This window comes from Saccostrea cucullata, unplaced genomic scaffold, assembly GCF_032062105.1.
Source record: "Saccostrea cucullata isolate Sc308-1 unplaced genomic scaffold, CSIRO_AGI_Scuc_v1 ctg405, whole genome shotgun sequence".
Classification (NCBI taxonomy): domain Eukaryota; kingdom Metazoa; phylum Mollusca; class Bivalvia; order Ostreida; family Ostreidae; genus Saccostrea; species Saccostrea cuccullata.
In genome coordinates, this window is record NW_026930562.1 from 311,880 (window position 1) to 333,925 (window position 22,046).

The 22,046-nt window shown below is 32.2% G+C and overlaps 2 protein-coding genes across 2 annotated transcripts; both read left to right on the forward strand.

The window, feature by feature from the left end:
* The first annotated feature begins 3,602 nt into the window (after positions 1-3,602).
* On the forward strand, positions 3,603-13,827 carry LOC134229109 (uncharacterized). Its single transcript, XM_062710828.1, has 8 exons — positions 3,603-3,625; positions 7,918-8,265; positions 9,864-10,052; positions 11,715-11,894; positions 12,827-12,922; positions 13,242-13,343; positions 13,428-13,449; positions 13,533-13,827. The coding sequence occupies exons 2-8, from the start codon at positions 7,938-7,940 to the stop codon at positions 13,630-13,632; spliced, it is 1,017 nt and encodes a 338-aa protein (XP_062566812.1). The 5' UTR covers positions 3,603-3,625; positions 7,918-7,937; the 3' UTR covers positions 13,633-13,827.
* Positions 13,828-20,629: 6,802 nt separating this feature from the next.
* LOC134229090 (uncharacterized) lies at positions 20,630-21,174 on the forward strand. Its single transcript, XM_062710797.1, has 2 exons — positions 20,630-20,707; positions 20,821-21,174. Exons 1-2 carry the CDS (start codon positions 20,653-20,655, stop codon positions 21,084-21,086), a joined length of 321 nt encoding a protein of 106 aa, XP_062566781.1. The 5' UTR covers positions 20,630-20,652; the 3' UTR covers positions 21,087-21,174.
* Positions 21,175-22,046: the final 872 nt, after the last annotated feature.

Consider the following 22,046-nt stretch of genomic DNA (forward strand, 5'->3'; position numbering starts at 1 on the left):
ATCGTTATGGGTATTGAATAATATGCCTGAATCATCATTAATTATTGAAAATTGCACACATTGGCGTCACGAACCCGATCTGTCAATACATGCACTAGAATCTTTATCTTTTATTTCGTTCCCACGAATTTTTATTTCGTGGCCACGAATTTTTATTTCGTTCCCACTAATTTTATTTCGTGGCCACGAATTTTTATTTCGTTCCCACGAATTTTATTTCGTGGCCACGAATTTTTATTTCGTTCCCACGAATTTTATTTTGTTCCCACGAATTTTTATTTCGTTCCCACGAATTTTATTTCGTGGCCACGAATTTTTATTTCGTTCCCACGAATTTTATTTCGTGGCCACGAATTAATTAAAAAAATTTTCACACCATGTCCTATACCAGCCACCGTATAGAAGTACTAACAGAATTATAGTGATTTTTTCCGATGCGATTCCCGTGAAAACGACTGTGAAAAAGACGTCTCCTGAATTGACCGCGCACCACACTTTTGTTAAATTATGTCTAATGCTCGAGATATCGCCAACATAGATCCAAAATATACATAATAAAACATGTAGTAAACAAGGGTATTCGTGACATTCGTCCAAATATAGCAAAATGAAATTTTAGACCGTTAGACCTCTGTAGAAAGGCTCACGGGAGGACGGGAAGAAGATTATCGACGAAAACTTTATACACACTGTAAAGAACGTGATTGAGAGTCACCAATATCACACTATATTTCATAAATACCTGCAGTTTTTGGTTTTAAAACAAAAAAGAATATTCTTTACCTGTTTAATAGATTTTAAGCCCGACAAGAAATGGTGTTTGGATGCTGATTAGATAAGGAAACTCAAACTGTACAGGTGCTCTTGGGAAAATGTTGAGAAAATGAAAGCTCAATCACACATTTTTTATAATGCCTGTGACGTCGAAGATTTTGCTGTTCCGTGACTCAATGATATGTTCTGATAAATCACTCAAAATTGATACCAATTTACAACAGTTTGATATGAAATTTTGAAGACCATATAAGTAAAGATTCTTTTATATTATGTGTGACATTTTGCCCGATTACGTCGTCAAATATACTGAAAGGAAAAAGAAACGCATCAGAACATAATATGGGAAATTTTTTTGACTATGTGGCCGAAAAAAATGAAAATTGGTCAGATGTGAATTTTGGTTACTTAGCACTAAAATCGCTAGTCAAAACTACTCAACCATGAAATGTATGGCGTCACATAGGGGAATGATAAAAAGTCAAAAACACGTGCATGTTGATGATGATAATTTTGTGATAAAATTTTGTAGTGTCATACGATGCATTAGAGTTATAGTCATCGTTTTTGCATATTTGCAGTCAGTATAAATTTCTTGCAATCGTGGTATGGCTGACGGAAACTACTGTGGGTTTAGTAATTGAATTCAAAATTGCATAAGTTAGTAAAAAGGCAAAAACATGCTGCTGTACAGATTGTTTTCAACTTTTCAACCAAATAAAAGGTTTTTTTTTGGTTGTCAGAGAGTTAACTTAAAATGTTTCCAACCAACCATGACGGCGACGTTGGCGCGTAACAACGTCACAACAAGATAGGGATTTTCATCATGCCACCTCGGTTATTGTCAAGGCATTATCACTGAAACTGATATTTATACAGCAGACAATCATGCTAATTTTTTCATCCTAAAATTGACAGAAACTCTCTGCTCTAACTTGGGCCACGAACTTGGCCACTTTACGTCGATTTTACTCTCAAACGCGCACGTAAGCGTCGTTTGCGTGATTTTTTTTTTTAGCATTTTTACACTGGAAAAATTCAGCTAGTGTTTGTCGAGCCTTTCTTTTCAAAAATCCACGTGTACCAAACCTGCTGGGTTCCGTACATTCTATCCTAATTCGAAAATTCGTATTCGATTGGGCAGGGGGATTTGTTTGCTTTGGAATAATACAGCTAATCTCAGCCATTAAGACTACCGACGGAAGGGTTGAATAATAATGTTATGAAAAAGAAAAATGCTCTGGTGAACTCAATGCACAGAAAAATCAAGTTTGTTACTGATGCAAAAGGGAGATTACGAGAATTTTTAGTTTTATTTTTGGGGTGTGTCGACATATTGATATCAATATCTCAAGAATTATCACTCAAAATCACACAAAATTTTGGTAACTTGTTGATTAAAGATGGATTAGAATGTATGATAACTATGGTGGAAAACATTTTTGAAATAATTGTTTTAATTAAACTCAAAAGTTTAATATGCGTTTCTTAATCCTTTCAGTATATTTTTTTCTGTGCAACAAGTCCGCGTAATTTTTGAACGGCCCTCGTATAACGAAGAGTGTACGTTTAATGCGTGGGAAATGGGTCCTTGATATTAAAAAAAATATTGAGATTTTTTTCCCAAAGAACCCTCCAATCATTAATTCTAAATCATTATTACACATAAAAATAATTCACAAGTGTTTAAAATAGGTTCATTGTAACAGGAAGTTATAAGTTAAAAACACCAGACTCTAAAAAATGGTAATTTATTTGAAAACAAGGAAGATACTTTTAAAAAGACCAATAACGAGGTAACAATGTTCGTAATGTTAAAAAAGAAAAATTTAAATTTTTTAAACAAAAATTCAGGAGAATGACCAAAAATATGTACATGCAATTAAATAGTTAGCACTATTCATTGAGAGAGGTAGAACTCAATACACCTGCTAGATCACAAACTATCGAACATTATTAATCAAAATGTTGATATAAAATGCCCGCCTGTTTACACTTAAAGTTCTTCTACAAACGAGACTTTGTTCCTGAAATTTCCAGTTTGGTTTAAGTTCGTCAAGTATATAATTAGCATTACTTGACAACTTGCCTGAAATAGAAACCATAGGATCCCAAATAAGCTGTATAATAATGTTAATTTTAAATTTTATTTATGTTAAAACGATAAGTGAAAAAACAACCGTTAAATTCTCTTTAATATTGTATCGACCATAGAACTTACCAAATGATGACTTTAAACGAGACTGCTGAAAGTCTTGTTTCATCAACTCGTTTGTCAATAATTTCCCCCGTTTTAGAAATTGTTCTTACGTAGAGCATGCTCTTGTGTATCGAATAAACTCCATATCCAGTTGACAAATGAATATTGCTGCATAAGTAAGGGAAGTTGACGATTATAAAGTTCAAGTCATCACGTTTATCACATAGAGCTTGGTTTTTAGATTACTATTGTCCTTTTCAAGTAAATTATAAAAATATGAAACAGATGTGTCAGACTCTGAGGTATCTTTTATCTCAAGTTCACCGGGATATCGAATTGACATAAGAATGGAAATAACCGTTGTTAATTGACAGTACGTCGTCGATATATCTAAATGACGAGTTGAAGGTCACAGCAAGTGTTTTCATTCTTCTTTTAACGCTTTTTAAGATTTTGCATAAATTCTGCTTCATATGAATACAAAAACAAGTCTGCTAATAACGGGGCGCAATTGGTACATTTTAAAGAAGATATTACAATACAAAGTTGAAGCAAACAATTAAAAAAAAAACATTTTCAAATTTCCTTTATATAGGCATTCTCCATACAAAATGATATTCTGACTTGCGAGTCCAGTCACGAGATTAAAAAGTGAGTATATAATGAACAACGATCGATCTCATAAACTTTTTGTGAACGGGCGTAAAAAGAATTGGGATCAGGTGTCGAGGAGGAGTAAGTATCCTATGTCAACAAAACTCAGCATAAAAACAAAGGCCTTACAATGAATATGGAGGATGGGTGTTTTTTTTTATTCTTTGAATAAATATTATACTGGATTCTTTATATAGATAAATAAGCCTTTTTTTCTTCAATAAAATTGTAAATAACAAACAGTTCATTTGAACAATTCAAATCAAGTGAAGGATATGGAGATAACGAACAGTATTCATTATCAAAGTCCATAAAACATTAAAAAATAGGAGCAGAGCAAACACGGACCTCTAAAACATCAGAGGTAGGATCAGATGCCATGGAGGAGTGTGAATCCCCTGCCGATCGGTCACATCCTCCGTGTGCTCCATGTCATGATCGGGAAATAACGGGAAAATTCGTCGTCAATTCAGTGTATAAATAATGAACTAACAATTAGTATGAAAACCTCAGTCAGCATTTCACTCAATAATAAATTGTATTTGCTGTCAAAGTCATTGTATCGACCATAGAACTTACGAAATCAATATCGAAGCAAACATGGACCTCTAAAACATCAGAGGTGGGATCAGGTGCCATGTAGGCGTATATCCCCTGCCGACCGGTCAAATCCGCCTTCTGTTCCTTGTCATGATCGGGGAAAACGGAAAAATTCGTATGAAAAATGTTTGTCAACATACTACTTAAAGATTGCATAGGACTAGCGAAATGAGAACTTTAAGTTCATAGATAACACTGATATATGTATCATTAAAATATATGATAAAATTTGTTTCCCTCCCGCTAACCAGACTATAGTATATTGCCCCTATAATGTGTAAACCACCATCCGTATTAAAATATTAAATCAGCAGGGTATAGAGGATATTCGCATTCTTCTCTCTTAAACCTTAGAACTACTCTTCAACTTCTTTAACACCGTGCATAACCCCATATATGGGGGCGCAGAATGGTGACATACGGGGGTGCGGAATTCGAAGCGGAATTTGCAATGTACATTGACCTGATTAGCTTTCCTACAGTGATTGAGATGAAAGTAATCCTAAATTCATTTACGGCGGAACACAGTGATATCCCAGCTTACTGTTACTCGTTTTTTCAAATCTATTTTTCTTGTAGAAGTTGAAAGTTACGCGCGGTTACCGTTTCCGTGTGGAATCTGTGGAAAGACGCACAAAAAAATCAAATTTAAACAAACATAAAATTTGACATTAATCAGAATTTTATTGATCATTAAAACAGAGCAGATATTAAGAATTACGATTGAAATACAATGACTAAAAATTATTCCTTCCCCCGGACTCCACTAAAATCTTCACCTCCGAGTGCCACACACTTAAATTGAAGTCTGTCCCCTTTATTTGAGGTAAAATTCTCGGTACCATTAGAGTGTTTGGAGCAAAATCATATCTAGAAGTCTCTCACATAAGTCAAATGAAGCTGAGTGATGTATAAGGCACAAATTTTCACCAAGAAGCGGTCAAATTTGCGTTCCCGTATGCTCTTGCCAGATATTGCAGAAGTGTTCGTGTATTTCTAGGACGAGTCCCGAGCTGGGAAACGAGTAACAGTACACTTCCATTTACTGCATTATATGCATTGAAAGCATGCAGTGTTCATTACATTGCAAAGCCATATACCAAGACGGGTTTACGTACTTACCTTACTCTAGAGAATCTCCACTAGATAAGTATTGAGGTAGAGGGAAACTAAAGTATCAGTCACATTATCCAGCGATGGGGTATACGATGAGAAACCGACGCGTTTTTTGATGAAAATGGCGTGGTTGCCGGCCGGACACCACTAGTAATCGGACAGTGACTGAGGCCATTTTGCGAATCGGCGGGGCCATCGGTAGAAGATAATTCGTAGTTAAAAATCAGCGATGTCTCCACCGATGTCCCACATCGCACCTCATCGGCAACCAATCATTTACACATCTTTCAAGGAATGGCCGATGTATGGCCGAGCATCGTTAAGTGTCCGTTGAATGTAAGATCATCGGACAGTTGAGTGGTGGGCAACAGACATTGGCCGATCATTGGTCAATGTTCGACCAAACATTGGCCCATAGTCGACCGACGTACAAACGATGTTCACCAATGTATGAGCGATGTAATATACATCGGTCGATTACCCTGGAACATCGTTTTATGACAAGTAATGCATCGCTGGGCCTTTGTAAGTCCGTCCGGCAACCACGCCATTTTTATCAAAAAACGCATTGGTTGCCCATCGTATACCCCATCGCTTGATAATGTGACTGATACTTTAAGGACTACTGGACCGATGTGGACCGATGTTGGGGCATCGCTCACACCACGGATTACCAGCGATTACCACCGGTCTACGGCCACCGGCCGGGAAATGTGACCTAGGCATAAACAGCGACAGCGCCGGATGATCATATAATGTCTTTTTATACCCCTGCTTGAAAAGCGGGAGGGTATATAGTAACCGGTATGTCTGTACGTCCATCCGTCCGTCTGTCTGTCCGCCTATTATGCTTTGGGGTACCCATTTCTTATCCGCAACTCCTCTCACACCACTTATTGAAATTTGATGTAACTTTCAAAGAATCTTTATTACATATTACTATTGTGCACCTTCTTTTTTTACTTTTTAATTCGACACATATTTTGGGTTTCCCATAGCAAAACATGGACACTGCCATTATAGTCATATAGGAGGCGGGGGTATCATTTAGTGAGCTCATTGCTCACAGTACCTCTAGTTTATTTTTTACAATAATATTGCAAATTATCTACGTACCAAGCTAAAACTTGCAACATTTCTTAAAACGTTTTATGTTCCTTATAAAATTTGTAAGCACAGACTACAAAGTATTAATTTAACGGCACCAGTCCACGAATTTTTTGATAAACCCTCGTATACTTACAATACGCGTACGGTGATTGTTTAAAAATTAAATGGAATCTACCCAAGAAAATTCCTTGTTGTTTTTTCATAGGTAATTCTCCGCTCACTTGCACCTTTTGCAATTTTGTTGAAATGTCCTTCACCCTGTCCCGCCAAAGAGTATCATATTTTTGTATGTTCGTTATACCGACTCCCTTGATTATCCAGATTATTATAACCTCCGATTGAAAAGTTGGGAAGGTATATAGTGATCGGGGTGTCGGTCGGTCGGTCCGTCCGTCCGTCCGCCTGTTACGCGTTGGGGTACCCATCTCTTATCCGCAACTCCTCTTATACCACTAAATGAAATTTAAAGAGATGTTCACAGATTCTTTGTTATTGTGCACTTTCTTTTTTTACTTTTTGATTGGAAACATATTTCGGATAGCAAAACATTGACACTGCCATACTGAGACGTTCACATATTCCTTGGTACATAGTGCTATGGTGCATCTCCTATTTTACTTCTTGATCGGACACATTTTTCGGGTTTCCCATGGCAAAACATGGACATTGCCACTCTATAATATTCTATAATATTGAACGGTAGCCATCTCTTTATTCGCAACTCCTCCTATACCACTGAATAAGATTGGATGATACTTTCACAGGTTCTTTGTTATATTAGGTTCTTTATCATATCATGCCGTTGTGCACCTCCTATTTTACTCTTGATCTAACACTTACGGTATTTCGGGTTTCCCAGGGCATAACATGGACTTTGCCACTATAATCATATGGGAGGCGGGGGTATCATTACTTGAGTTCATAGTACCTCTATTTGTTTTTACAAAGAAGTAAAATATTTCAAAAATTCTAGATTAGGCTTCCTATATCGTTTTAACAGCATTTTCGGAATTAATACGTATAAAATAGAAAATATTTCATTTAAATGTTTAAGTCACGTGATAATATTAAAAATTATATCAAACGTTGGGAGGAAATTATGTTCATATTAATGTGTTAGAAAAGGAAAAAATGTACGCTTTATGTTTTTGCTTTTGGATTCTTAGAGCAGGTAAAGCTTTAAATATAATTTTGACATATTTACTAAGAAGAGTATTTCAAGCAGTTTTAATTTTTGAAAATCGAACAATTCTACCATCTGTGTAAACTACAGATATAATTGTTCGTACATTTTCTTTGTACAGCGACCATCTGAATTTCAGAGCGTAACAAAGATTTAAATCAGATTGTACATTTATGAACATGAAATAAAATCTGTAAATTTTTATTTCGTAATGAGAATACAAATATTCATTTAATTCTTTGTCCTAACTAAAATTAATCTGTTATGCTTATTTTTAAAGTTTCTGGGTATCGCTATGAAATGTGCGTCAAGAAGTCGGAAATTTCGACGCAAACAAATGCAGTACTGACGTGCCCAGTGAATTCTCTAGTTACTGTTACGGAATACACGGTGAGAACAGAGGATGGATCTGAGCGGAAAGGACGCATCTGTCCACGGAGATATATGGGCCGTTGGGAGCTTACAGAAAGACTTTGGGAGGATGGAAATGACACATTGAAAAAGTGTAATAAGTTTCAAAACGTATGTCATCTCTCACAGACATCGTTCTACAAACAAGCTGAATACTATTTCAATAAGTGCACAAGCCAGAATTGGAAGCTTTGTCTCAATTATGGATGTTCAACAGGTATAATTTAAACTGAAGTATGATGAGTACACATTTTCAACCCTTTCAGCTTTACATCTTGTACTGATTTTATATATTTTTTTTAGGGATGTCAACGAGTACCCGGTTAACCGGGTACTCGATCGAACGTCCGAGTATCGAATACTAAAATCGGTACTCGGTTACTCGGATGTATATTTTTGAATATTTCTTAGCTTATATATAAATGCATTAAACAATATGTTTAAAACGTAAAATGCTCATTGCACTTGTACATACAGTAATTACTATTAGGGTTTCCTAAGCCTCTGAATGACCGTTATCGCCTGTGGCAGTGTTTATACAGTAATTATCGTGACCATGCACCTGTTACCTGGTTTTTCTCACCTTCAGCTGTCTTCTACCCTTATTTTTGGTTTGCTTTAATTATTTGTTTTCACTGATCATCGTTTAAGGTCTATTATGTTTAAATAAATTAGTTAATTTTGTCAATTCTCTGAGAAGCGTAAATTCTCGGGAAAAGAGACAGATGATATTAAACGTGCGATTGTTGATATGGTTGTGTTTGATTACATGCCAATACAAATGGTTAAACATGTTAAAGGCAAAGGCTTTAAAAAACTGATGTCCATCGTTGCACCAAACTACAAAATGCCGTCCCGTAATACTATCAAATCTCGGATCGAACAAGTGAACGAAAATCGCAAATCCGCTCTGTTAGGAGAACTTGATCAAGTTCAAATTGATACTGTACGAAGATCTGACGACTGATACCTGGACGTCAAACCCAACAAACAGTTACATTACAATTACGGAGAGTATTGTTTTTTTAACAATAACACTGTGAACCACTTATGATGATTTTATTTCTTGTGTTTATCTGATAAATAAATTGAACTTAAAAAAATTTATATTAAATTTCGTCGGGCATGAAGTGCTCATCATTGTTACAACAGAAATACATTTACGGGTAAACCTTCTATAAGAGCATGTAGTTTTATTTCTACAAGGGTTTACAATGTTTTACAGTCATGAATTTATACTTGTTCAAATTTATTTACACTTTTACCGAGTACCCGGGTACTCGATCGGAAAAACGTCCGAGTAACCGAGTATTAAAAATTGACCGATTTGACATCCCTAATTTTTTTATTTCTAAAGGGTACATGGGTATTTAGGTTACACTTATATATTTCAACACGAAGGCAAAATAATCTTTAAATAAGTATTTACAATATTTTTACTTTCATGAAGTTGTTAAAAATGAAATGATAAAAAATATGTCCTTAATTACAATTTCCCTGCCATGATCACCTTCAACAACATAAATGTGCGTTTTGTCTCGAAAACAAGATGACTGTGTTTGTGAAAAACCGATGCTCCCGTATGGCAGCTTATGGCATAGATAAAAAGCCTGGTACCAACTGCTCAAGTTATGGCCTAGGATAAAATTTGTGAAAAGTGACTCAAAACCTTGAGCTACTTTGAGAAAATCTCTCTCTTTCTCTCTTTCTGCATGTATGTGAGGGTGTGTGGGTTTCTGTAAGGGTATGTAAGGTGCGTGTTTGCATTTCAAACTAAACTTACATGTATACCATAGCGGTAGCTATTCTTTGCAGATGAAAATCTCCTGGATATGTGTTCTGATAAAGCATCCATTACAACATCGACTTCTATTCAGTTTTACCGGACTCGGAGTAATTCTTTGTGTCGATGTTTCCTGTTTGGAGATATTACATCGATTACAATCAAAATCTACGAAAATATGATTACAAGGATCAGACATATCAACGGCTCTCTTATAAAAGGTAACAAAATGCACTTGAAACTTCAGCAAAGACAGCAAAGAATAATATGAATTAAAAAAAAAAACAAAAGAAAACAATTTTTATACATTAAATTCGTACACAAGTTATGCAAGGTATCTTCATCTTAATTGTATATGATTTGTCCTTCCTCTCTTAACAGAAAGACCGTTTTTGTATGATTTTTTAAACTATGGTTTCATGGCCTCTGCAGGAAGATAATATAAATAACTAGAGTAAATCAAAGTTTTAAAATCAATATTTTATGTTTTCAAAGTTATCACTATATAGTATCAAACTGAACAAAGTTTTTACAGCGTCAAAGTTATCATTATGCATGTTATGGTAAATCAAAGTTTTTAGTGAACACTTAAAAAGATTAAAGTTTAAAGGTTATAACTATAGTTAACTGTAGTTTTTATAGTGTCAAATTTATCTATTTTGTAATCTAAATTTCAATTTTAACATTGTGGTTTATATAAGACTTAGACATGATAACGGTGTAAATTCAAAGTATTAAATTTATTGCTTCCAAACTTTTGAATTACAAAAAAAAATTCACTGGGCCTGAATATCGAATATCTGAAACATAATTTTCCTTCATGATCATGTTCTTCTCCACCCTATAACTATAGTCCTGCTGGACACGTTGTTACAAGTGACGTGAATAATGAGGATTTTAGATCATTAATTTTAAAAGTTCCTAAATATAGGGAACCCCGATCCTTCAACTTGCGTCGGAATTTCATAAATACATGTAAATGTATTATGGACTCTGAAGATAATTACGCCACGCGATGGGCCAGATATATGAAAAGGAAGACGTTGACTCTTTATCAAAATGGATTAAATATATCAGATCTATGTTAAAATCGCGTATTAAAAGATTGAGGGGTAATATAAAAGTATCTTTCCTTCTGTATTCAATGTTAAAAAAGAATTAGATAAATTACATGATCAGTACGTACTGGTCCCTGCTGACAAAGCAGGTAACATAATTATCTTCGTTTGTAAGTCTCATTGTATAAACTGTATTTTCTGATTTTAGAAGGACTTGAATTCTACAAGTTGTAATCCACTTATACTCATGGTTCCCTTTCTAAGGAAGAAATTCTTCAAAATCATATGTCATTGTTGAATATATTTAATATCCTAAACAAACAAAATGAATTTGAATTACCAAATCTATTTTGGAATCTGAAACTTCATAAAAACTCTTACAAACAAAGTGGGTTTCAGTAAAGTTTTTGTCAGCCAATATCACGAAAACAAAAGAAAATATGAAGGACTAAAAATTAAAATTCTGGTCGAAATATTTAAATTTCTGTCATTTTTTCTTATGGCCGATCTACTTTATGTCAAAAAAGATATATTTTAAGCATTTCATACCTTGAATTAATACCCTGAGTTTGCTAATGAATAGGTCTTTCTATATGAAAAATATTAATGACATCAATTCTTTGTATAATGTCATTGTTGTGACTTTGTTGGGTTTTTTCACTTGTGGTTTTTTTTTTGCGAATAGGTCGGTAGGATTATTACAGTAGGGTGGACGCTAAACAGAGAAAAAAAAAATTGAAATGTCCCAATCGATAATGCGTTTTCTACATAATTTGAATGTCGAATTGGAGGCCACAGTAATTGTTTTCATCTTTTCTTTTTCAGTGTATCAAAGTCCCAGATTACCATACCGCCCGTATAGGAGGGATTACATTTATGATGGGATTTTCAGCAATGGAAAATTCATTGCATATTTTAACGACTCGGAGTACAATTCAAAGGCTCTTGAGATAGAAACAACGCCAATGTCTAAATTCAATTCCTTCTTTTGGTTTGAAGCAAGAGGTATAAGTTTACTTTTTCGCTTATGTGTATTAGACATCCATTATCTCTGTCTGTCGATGAAATTCATAGGCCTTGCTCATCAGCAAAACAGGACAGGTTGACTGGAAGGTGATATTTTCCCCTCACTTTACTATTATATGTGCAAGCTGTTCTATAGTAGAAACTAAAAGCATCATAGATGTAAACATGTATATTTCCTCTTACTGAAAGAAATATGCGATTTAGGCAAATCAATACAATTAAAAGGTAGAGAATTGCACAAATGGACAAAAACACACCCACACACACCCTCACCCTCTCACACACACACCCTCACACACAGGCGGCAGTGAAAAAACACCTTATTGTAAAATGTAGAGCTATGACTGTGGTTTCAATTATCTACTTTTAATGACCTTTTAATAACATCTCTATTAATATTTTGCATTATGATTATGACATTAGTTCTCAGCAAATACATTTGTATACAAAGTAATGGAACGCTTTAAATAATGAAGTAGATAATGAAATTAAGAACAAAATTAGTATTCCAGTCAAAATTTCTTCTGTCAATTTTTTTTCTAAATTATACCCATATCTTTAATCCAAAATTACCAAAAAAAAAACTCATAATATGAGAACTGTTCACTATTTATAACTCCAATTTACTTCTAATCATGTATGTTATTAGAATTATACTAAATAATTAAGCTTAATGATAAAATGTTTGACATTTACTGTCTTAAATGGCATTTATTCACTTTTCATTTTTTCTCATTTGCATGCCTTTCAATAATTTATAATGATACATAATGAGCTCTAAAAAACAAGTTAATTTTAAAACAACATAAAAACATAAACCTATTTTCTAAGATGGCATCTTTAGGCAGTACTGTTAAAGAAAATAAAATTCTAAGCTCATCTTCATGCAAAGCCCCTATTTTCATTTTCAGGCGCTGTAAATTATGATTGCAAAGACATCACTCGGATTTATATTTCAAAGAAATTAAAATTTAAAGAGGATACATTGAAAGGTGACGATAAAACAGGTACTTGTATACTTGTCAATAAGTTCTGGTTTTTAGTTTAATCTTTTATGTTGCTATAAAACACAAAGTTGTTGCATTCTTTCTTCTGTTGACCCTCTTTTTTATTTTTCTTATTCCAGCTCGTCATTTCTTTTAAAAACCCTTTCACAATTCCAGAAACGGACGATGGTTTTTGAGACAAAAAATGAGACTCTTCGGACAATAGTTCCAAATTTTCATTATATCATTAAGAAAATATATAGACCCGAACGTCAAAAATTATTTCATTTGATATGATTTGATGACCTATTATTTATCTCCTTTAAGTTTTTATTTCCAGATACTATTTTGTTGTATTTTATTGGCCCCAGTGTGCTGGTTTCTGTGGTGGCTACTTTTGCTGTAGGTGTCCTCCTCTGCTTTGCTTGGAAATCTCTTAAAAGTAAGATATGATCAAAGTAAATTTTTTTCATAAAAATGTCCGTTTTCAAGTCCATAAATAACAGTACTTTATATAATTTTTCAGGAAAAATACAAAGTTTCCAGAGGTAAATGATTTTTTTCTTTAAAGTTAATTCATTTATATTTCAAGCACAAAAAGGTTATTCAAAAGTCATAAAATAAGTTACAGATCAGAAGCAAAACCCTCTTCTTGCCAGCGTCAATACACCAATCTAGAAAATGGAAGAAGGATTCCGTCAGATGCTTTGTATGAAGAGACACTGTACTGAAAGTGTTGACGTAAGCCACGAAAGGACTGTGTGGTTGTACCTTGTGCAAGTGTTATACAAGTTTCAATGAATTATATTATCCAAAAGGATGCAGACTGAAAAATCAGTCTTATGCAGGAAAGTTATTTACGTGTATATATCAAACAGTGCTGATTCTTAGCAATTATGATATTTTGGACGTTCAATGATTTTTATTTTCTGATATATTTTGTATATACAAAAATTAAAAAAAAATTCTTAGTTTCTTTTAGATAGAAGAAGTCTTGATTTGACGTTTTCGAGTATATAGTTGGAAATTTGATATTATTTATTATTAATATATACTAAGTATTGTACTAATGATATTTTTATTTAAAAAATGAACTTTTGTTGAGTAACTCTTTTATTCAAGGTAAAGCTCTGAGCATTAAAAGACTCTATGTATATTTATCTAACAAATGTTGTAAATCTTTGATAAAAATATTTTCATGAAGAGAAGATTATAAGAGAACATACATATAATGTGTTTGAGAAAACACATATTATTCAATACAAGGAATAAGAACAACACAAATCACTATGAGAGTAGATCCGTGTATCATTCGAAGATATCGTGATGTGATTTGAGAGAAGGAATTGAAATTCAAAATATCTTCTTTTTTAATGACCATCTATATTGTGAAAATGTACCTTTGTCTTTTTATACAGCCATTCACAACCAATTTAAACGATGCTTTTTGATATAATTACTATCTGCTTTTTCAATAAAATTGAGAGTCGGATATTTTTTTTTATAAACTGATTGTTTGTGTTGTTTTTTTTTTTTAAAGAAAATCACTTTTTTCTACGGAAGCCCATTTAGGACCTATCAAAAAATATTTTTGAATTCGTTATAACAATTTTTAGAATTTGTTATAACGAATTTAATTTGTTATAACAGATTTATTGAATTCGTTATAACGAATTTAATTTGTTATAACAGATTCATTGAATTCGTTATAACGAATCTAATTTGTTATAACAGATTCATTGAATTCGTTATAACGAATTTAATTTGTTAAAACAGATTCATTAAATTTGTTATAACGAATTTAATTTGTTATAACAGATTCACTAATTTGTTATAACGAATTTAATTTGTTATTACAGATTTATTGAATTCGTTATAACGAATTAAATTTGTTATTACAGATTTGTTCAATCCGTTATAACCAATTCAAAAATTCGTTAAAACAAATTCTTGAATTGGTTATAACGAATTCAACAAATCTGTAATAACAGATTTAATTCGTTATAACGAATTCAACAAATCTGTAATGACAGATTTAATTCGTTATAACGAATTCAATAAATCTGTTTTAACGAATTAAATTCGTTATAACGAATTCAATGAATCTGTGATAACAAATTAAATTCGTTATAATGAATTCAATAAATCTGTTATAACAAATTAAATTCGTTATAACGAATTCAATGAATCTGTGATAACAAATTAAATTCGTTATAATGAATTCAATAAATCTGTTATAACAAATTAAATTCGTTATAACTAATTCTAAAAATCGTTATAACGAATTCAAAAATATTTTTTGATAGGTCCTAAATGGGCTTCCGTATTTTTCCTTTCTTTGCTGATCCGTTTTTATATTCCTATAAACCAGAATATTTTCAAAAACTTCTACGTGAGACCAGGAAAATACTTTCTATGGCCTTTAACTTCAATTGTATTGACGTTTTATCAATTAACAATAGTTAATAGTCCTTAATACCATCCACATTTTGACTATTCCTGCAGTCAATTTAAAATTAAAGTCACAACTGCGACTGCTATATGTTATTCATATTTGATTATTTTACTGACTATAGGCCTAATAAACAATACCATCTAATAACTTACGATAAACTAAATAAATTATTATAAGATGTTTTCCATTGCCAATTTCCTTATCTATTTAATTATACATGTATTGCGCTATCACCTATATTTAGTGTGTACATCTCCCAACTTTTTCGATACGCAAAACATGTGAGTACGATCAGTTTTAGGACTAAGGCAGATTACTTATTAAAAAAGTTAATGTTACAAGGATTTCATCAACCTTGTTAATAAAGTAAACATTTCGTGAATGCTGTTGTCGTTATATTGACCTTGTTTGCAAGCACAACCTATTATGAGGATAATATTTTGGCTGACGTGTTTCGTACAAATTGCTATGTCTCAGTGTTTATACTCAATTTAACAAAGGAATATTTTTGTGCAACAGATGAATACCTGTTGCGTATGACGGGCATGCTTACTCTTCCTTTACAACTGATTCCATCTCTAAAATGTCGGGGAGAGTTTTTGCCCTGTTTACAAGTTTGTATTGTTGAAAGTCAAATCTAGCAATAAGCGATTGAGGGGCTATATGAAAATCATCTATCCTTCTGTTTTTAATAATTCAGAAGTAACAAATATTATAGACTGCAGTGTGCTGGTTTCTGTGGTGGCTACTTTTGCTGTAGGTGTCCTCCTCTGCTTTGCTTGGAAATCTCTTAAAAGTAAGATATGATCAAAGTAAATTTTTTTCATAAAAATGTCCGTTTTCAAGTCCATAAATAACAGTACTTTATATAATTTTTCAGGAAAAATACAAAGTTTCCAGAGGTAAATGATTTTTTTCTTTAAAGTTAATTCATTTATATTTCAAGCACAAAAAGGTTATTCAAAAGTCATAAAATAAGTTACAGATCAGAAGCAAAACCCTCTTCTTGCCAGCGTCAATACACCAATCTAGAAAATGGAAGAAGGATTCCGTCAGATGCTTTGTATGAAGAGACACTGTACTGAAAGTGTTGACGTAAGCCACGAAAGGACTGTGTGGTTGTACCTTGTGCAAGTGTTATACAAGTTTCAATGAATTATATTATCCAAAAGGATGCAGACTGAAAAATCAGTCTTATGCAGGAAAGTTATTTACGTGTATATATCAAACAGTGCTGATTCTTAGCAATTATGATATTTTGGACGTTCAATGATTTTTATTTTCTGATATATTTTGTATATACAAAAATGAAAAAAAAATTCTTAGTTTCTTTTAGATAGAAGAAGTCTTGATTTGACGTTTTCGAGTATATAGTTGGAAATTTGATATTATTTATTATTAATATATACTAAGTATTGTACTAATGATATTTTTATTTAAAAAATGAACTTTTGTTGAGTAACTCTTTTATTCAAGGTAAAGCTCTGAGCATTAAAAGACTCTATGTATATTTATCTAACAAATGTTGTAAATCTTTGATAAAAATATTTTCATGAAGAGAAGATTATAAGAGAACATACATATAATGTGTTTGAGAAAACACATATTATTCAATACAAGGAATAAGAACAACACAAATCACTATGAGAGTAGATCCGTGTATCATTCGAAGATATCGTGATGTGATTTGAGAGAAGGAATTGAAATTCAAAATATCTTCTTTTTTAATGACCATCTATATTGTGAAAATGTACCTTTGTCTTTTTATACAGCCATTCACAACCAATTTAAACGATGCTTTTTGATATAATTACTATCTGCTTTTTCAATAAAATTGAGAGTCGGATATTTTTTTTTATAAACTGATTGTTTGTGTTGTTTTTTTTTTTAAAGAAAATCACTTTTTTCTACGGAAGCCCATTTAGGACCTATCAAAAAATATATTTTTGAATTCGTTATAACAATTTTTAGAATTTGTTATAACGAATTTAATTTGTTATAACAGATTTATTGAATTCGTTATAACGAATTTAATTTGTTATAACAGATTCATTGAATTCGTTATAACGAATCTAATTTGTTATAACAGATTCATTGAATTCGTTATAACGAATTTAATTTGTTAAAACAGATTCATTAAATTTGTTATAACGAATTTAATTTGTTATAACAGATTCACTAATTTGTTATAACGAATTTAATTTGTTATTACAGATTTATTGAATTCGTTATAACGAATTAAATTTGTTATTACAGATTTGTTCAATCCGTTATAACCAATTCAAAAATTCGTTAAAACAAATTCTTGAATTGGTTATAACGAATTCAACAAATCTGTAATAACCGATTTAATTCGTTATAACGAATTCAACAAATCTGTAATGACAGATTTAATTCGTTATAACGAATTCAATAAATCTGTTTTAACGAATTAAATTCGTTATAACGAATTCAATGAATCTGTGATAACAAATTAAATTCGTTATAATGAATTCAATAAATCTGTTATAACAAATTAAATTCGTTATAACGAATTCAATGAATCTGTGATAACAAATTAAATTCGTTATAATGAATTCAATAAATCTGTTATAACAAATTAAATTCGTTATAACTAATTCTAAAAATCGTTATAACGAATTCAAAAATATTTTTTGATAGGTCCTAAATGGGCTTCCGTATTTTTCCTTTCTTTGCTGATCCGTTTTTATATTCCTATAAACCAGAATATTTTCAAAAACTTCTACGTGAGACCAGGAAAATACTTTCTATGGCCTTTAACTTCAATTGTATTGACGTTTTATCAATTAACAATAGTTAATAGTCCTTAATACCATCCACATTTTGACTATTCCTGCAGTCAATTTAAAATTAAAGTCACAACTGCGACTGCTATATGTTATTCATATTTGATTATTTTACTGACTATAGGCCTAATAAACAATACCATCTAATAACTTACGATAAACTAAATAAATTATTATAAGATGTTTTCCATTGCCAATTTCCTTATCTATTTAATTATACATGTATTGCGCTATCACCTATATTTAGTGTGTACATCTCCCAACTTTTTCGATACGCAAAACATGTGAGTACGATCAGTTTTAGGACTAAGGCAGATTACTTATTAAAAAAGTTAATGTTACAAGGATTTCATCAACCTTGTTAATAAAGTAAACATTTCGTGAATGCTGTTGTCGTTATATTGACCTTGTTTGCAAGCACAACCTATTATGAGGATAATATTTTGGCTGACGTGTTTCGTACAAATTGCTATGTCTCAGTGTTTATACTCAATTTAACAAAGGAATATTTTTGTGCAACAGATGAATACCTGTTGCGTATGACGGGCATGCTTACTCTTCCTTTACAACTGATTCCATCTCTAAAATGTCGGGGAGAGTTTTTGCCCTGTTTACAAGTTTGTATTGTTGAATGTCAAATCTAGCAATAAGCGATTGAGGGGCTATATGAAAATCATCTATCCTTCTGTTTTTAATAATTCAGAAGTAACAAATATTATAGACTACACGATCAGTATTTACTGGCCTAAGCTGACAAAACAGGACACATTGTCCTTTTTGAAGGCACAGTATTTTAGAGGAGCTTGGATTTAAGTCTTCAAGTGGTAATCTAGCGTAAAGCCAAAGCTCCCTTTCTAAGGAAGAGATTATTCAATATCAAACTAGGGCTGTACAATAAAAATGCAATGAGCTCTATGACATACAAAATAGAAATCCTGTGACATTAAGCTCGACTTTCTCTCATGGTTGAATCTTTAATGAATTAATAACATTTTTTGTGACCACTTTTCATCACATGGTTTCATTGTGAAAAGCTGGTAAACAAGGGCTATTTGAGACACTGCATTAAAAATGAATGGTATAGAATCAGCAAACTAGAGTGAAATTAAACGCTTCGTTAAAGCTGTTGTAAACCTTGTTAAGAATCCCAAAGAAATATTCACTGAAATTTGTGATATTTACAGCAACGAATGTCTGTTTTATAAACATGAGTGGGTGGATTTCACTGAACAAAAATGATATTCTGGGCATCAAAAAAGGGTACCGTCCTTGGCGACAAGGACTTACAATGTACTGTTTGCCAAATATCAACAAATTATCACTGATGATGTTTTTGATAGGCATCGTTTTGGGAATAGTTTACACAAACTGTTTTGATGAAATATTTGACAGGAAAAAATCTTGGTACTCAATGTTCACCCTATGTTTTCAAAAATGAGAGAAATCGACAGCGTGTATGAATCTCTGATCAAATATTTTTTTTTAAAAAAATAAAAATTGCAAATATACACGTTTGTATGAAATTCATACAGATTATGAAACTTGAATCCATTGCTTTAAATCCTCAAAACAAATTTACAATAAGACGCACTTGACAAAAACAGCAAAGGCCTGAGAAGAGCAAGAAAATGCAAGAGCTCAAATATAGTTTTATATGCCATTTTAAAAAAAAAATATTAGTGGTCTTGTTGTTCAAATTCTTATTCGGGGAAGCAATTCAATTTCTGGAGGAGTCTAAATAGCAAACTTTTTGCAAATAAATCGAAAGGTTTATGAGAAGAACGAAGAACGAGCATCAGGAATCCACTACATTAAATTTCTTCATGACAGTGTCTAAACCCACACGCCATGAAAAGTAAAGAAGTTTTGGGGATAAACACAAAGTTTATGTTTTGTTATACCATCAAAATTCAACAGGTCTTTTCACCACTTGTTCCGTTTTCCAAACTTATAAAAAACTTTCAGAAAGAAGAAACAAGTCCAGAAGATCATAGGATCTGCAATATTCCAGTATACGGGGGTACATATTCAAAAATATGTTTTAAACAATCAGAAATTGGATAAAAATATCACGGACGTGTGTTTTAATTAAAAGAGAATATTTAAGTGAAATCATTAAGACAAAATCATTGAAGAGCACCCATGACATTATTTATTGAACAGCAAATGACCATTAACAAGGTGAGTAAATTTAAGACTTCCATTTTTATTGAAAAAAACCCCCAGCTGTACATGATATCAAAAAGCCTGGAATAAAAAAGCACATATTTGGTGGTGTAATCATTAACAGGAAAATAAAAGCTACATTGGTCTACGCACTTTATAGACTCGAGCACATTTTCATCATACACATGTAGTTTGAATACAAGCAATTTACCGCCATTAAATACAAGAAAATATTTCATTTAATCTTGATAAGGAAATAAAGTGCCCTAATGCTTGAAATTACTGACAGGGACTTCCTCTTGTCGTTGTCATCTAACAAAAAGATGGCTGTGACGAGGAGATATCTTTCTTTTATATCCATCACAATTCTCTATCAAGGTAAGTCACACATGTAGATGTGCTACTAAGAGTTTGTATCCTTTTACAAAATATTTTTTTAATAATAAACAGATTCATAAATAATTAATTTCTATTCCCTTATTTAATTATAGATATGATTAAAGCCATTGAGGTTAAACAAACTAATTGCCGGAGAGTGGTACATCACGTAGCAGAAAGGACAAATTATATAAAGTGTGGCTCTGTTGATGTTATCTACCTTAAGAACCAGGCTATAACATCAGATTCAGTTTCTGTTGGTGACCGAGAAAAATCATGTGCCGCAAATTTGAAAAAGAGGGCGTGTACCCGGTCTCTTCACTCGACACCTCTAAGAGTGATAGGACGCCTTTTATTGCTGGAATCAGTTGTAACTTAAAGAATACATGTGTTTTGAATGAGAATTTACTTTACAAAACACTTGACCTATTCAATGAAAGTTCCGCAATGGGACCTCACTAGAACACAACTGGACCAAGGATTCATTAGTTTTACTTATATTTGCATACTAAGTAAGATTTAATATGTTGCTTAAATTCTAAAATATAAAAATCAGTTTTTAGGGGAGATAAAAAAATATTTTTAGGAAGAACACTATTAAATTAAGGAAAATGAAATTAATTAAAATTAATATTAGAAAATACATTTTCCCCAGAGAATCTTTTATTCAATTTATTGGAAAGTAATCGGAACATTACAAAAAGATTCAAAGACATGTATTTGGTTACGGACAGTTTCTGTGGAAACAGTACGTGTGAAATACGTGTGAAATAAAGGGAACAATAAATCTCTTATCCATACTGGAGCTGACAGAAGCCAATCTGACTCTATATAGGGATGGGGAAAAATTATACAGTAAGATGATGGTTTCCTTCCAATTTTAAGTAAACAACTTCCATAATTCATATATGATACCGATCTTGCTTACATTTTGTATCTTAAAAAAAAACGTTCATTCATTTTTCCTAAAAAGGATGTATTAATTATTAAAAATCAATCTTTACAATGCTTATATTTCGCTACATGAAATCAGTGTATATTTGTCTTTCAGGTAATAAGAACATGAGCATATACGGTACTAACATCACCTTAAACAACGATTTTAACACCAGTTACACTCAATACATTATTAAAATACACACAGATGGGGAGGGATGAGTTTGGATACATCTAAAAGGTACTACATGTAATTACATCTTATATCCATTGTATGAAAATTATACTGCATAAAAATTCCTTGTACCAATAAAACAATGTCAACACATTTTATAAAAGCATGGTTCTATTGCTTTCCTAGGACATTTGGAAATAGAAACTTGTAATAAGAAATCAGAACTTA

Coding starts and splice junctions, on each gene's coding strand:
- LOC134229109 (XM_062710828.1), top strand. CDS start 7,938: ATGTGCGTCAAGAAGTCGGAAATTTCGACGCAAACAAATGCAGTACTG. Junction 10,053..11,714: donor CAACGGCTCTCTTATAAAAG/GTAACAAAATGC, acceptor TTTCTTTTTCAG/TGTATCAAAGTCCCAGATTA. Junction 11,895..12,826: donor CTTTTGGTTTGAAGCAAGAG/GTATAAGTTTAC, acceptor TTTCATTTTCAG/GCGCTGTAAATTATGATTGC.
- LOC134229090 (XM_062710797.1), top strand. CDS start 20,653: ATGGCTGTGACGAGGAGATATCTTTCTTTTATATCCATCACAATTCTC. Junction 20,708..20,820: donor CATCACAATTCTCTATCAAG/GTAAGTCACACA, acceptor ATTTAATTATAG/ATATGATTAAAGCCATTGAG.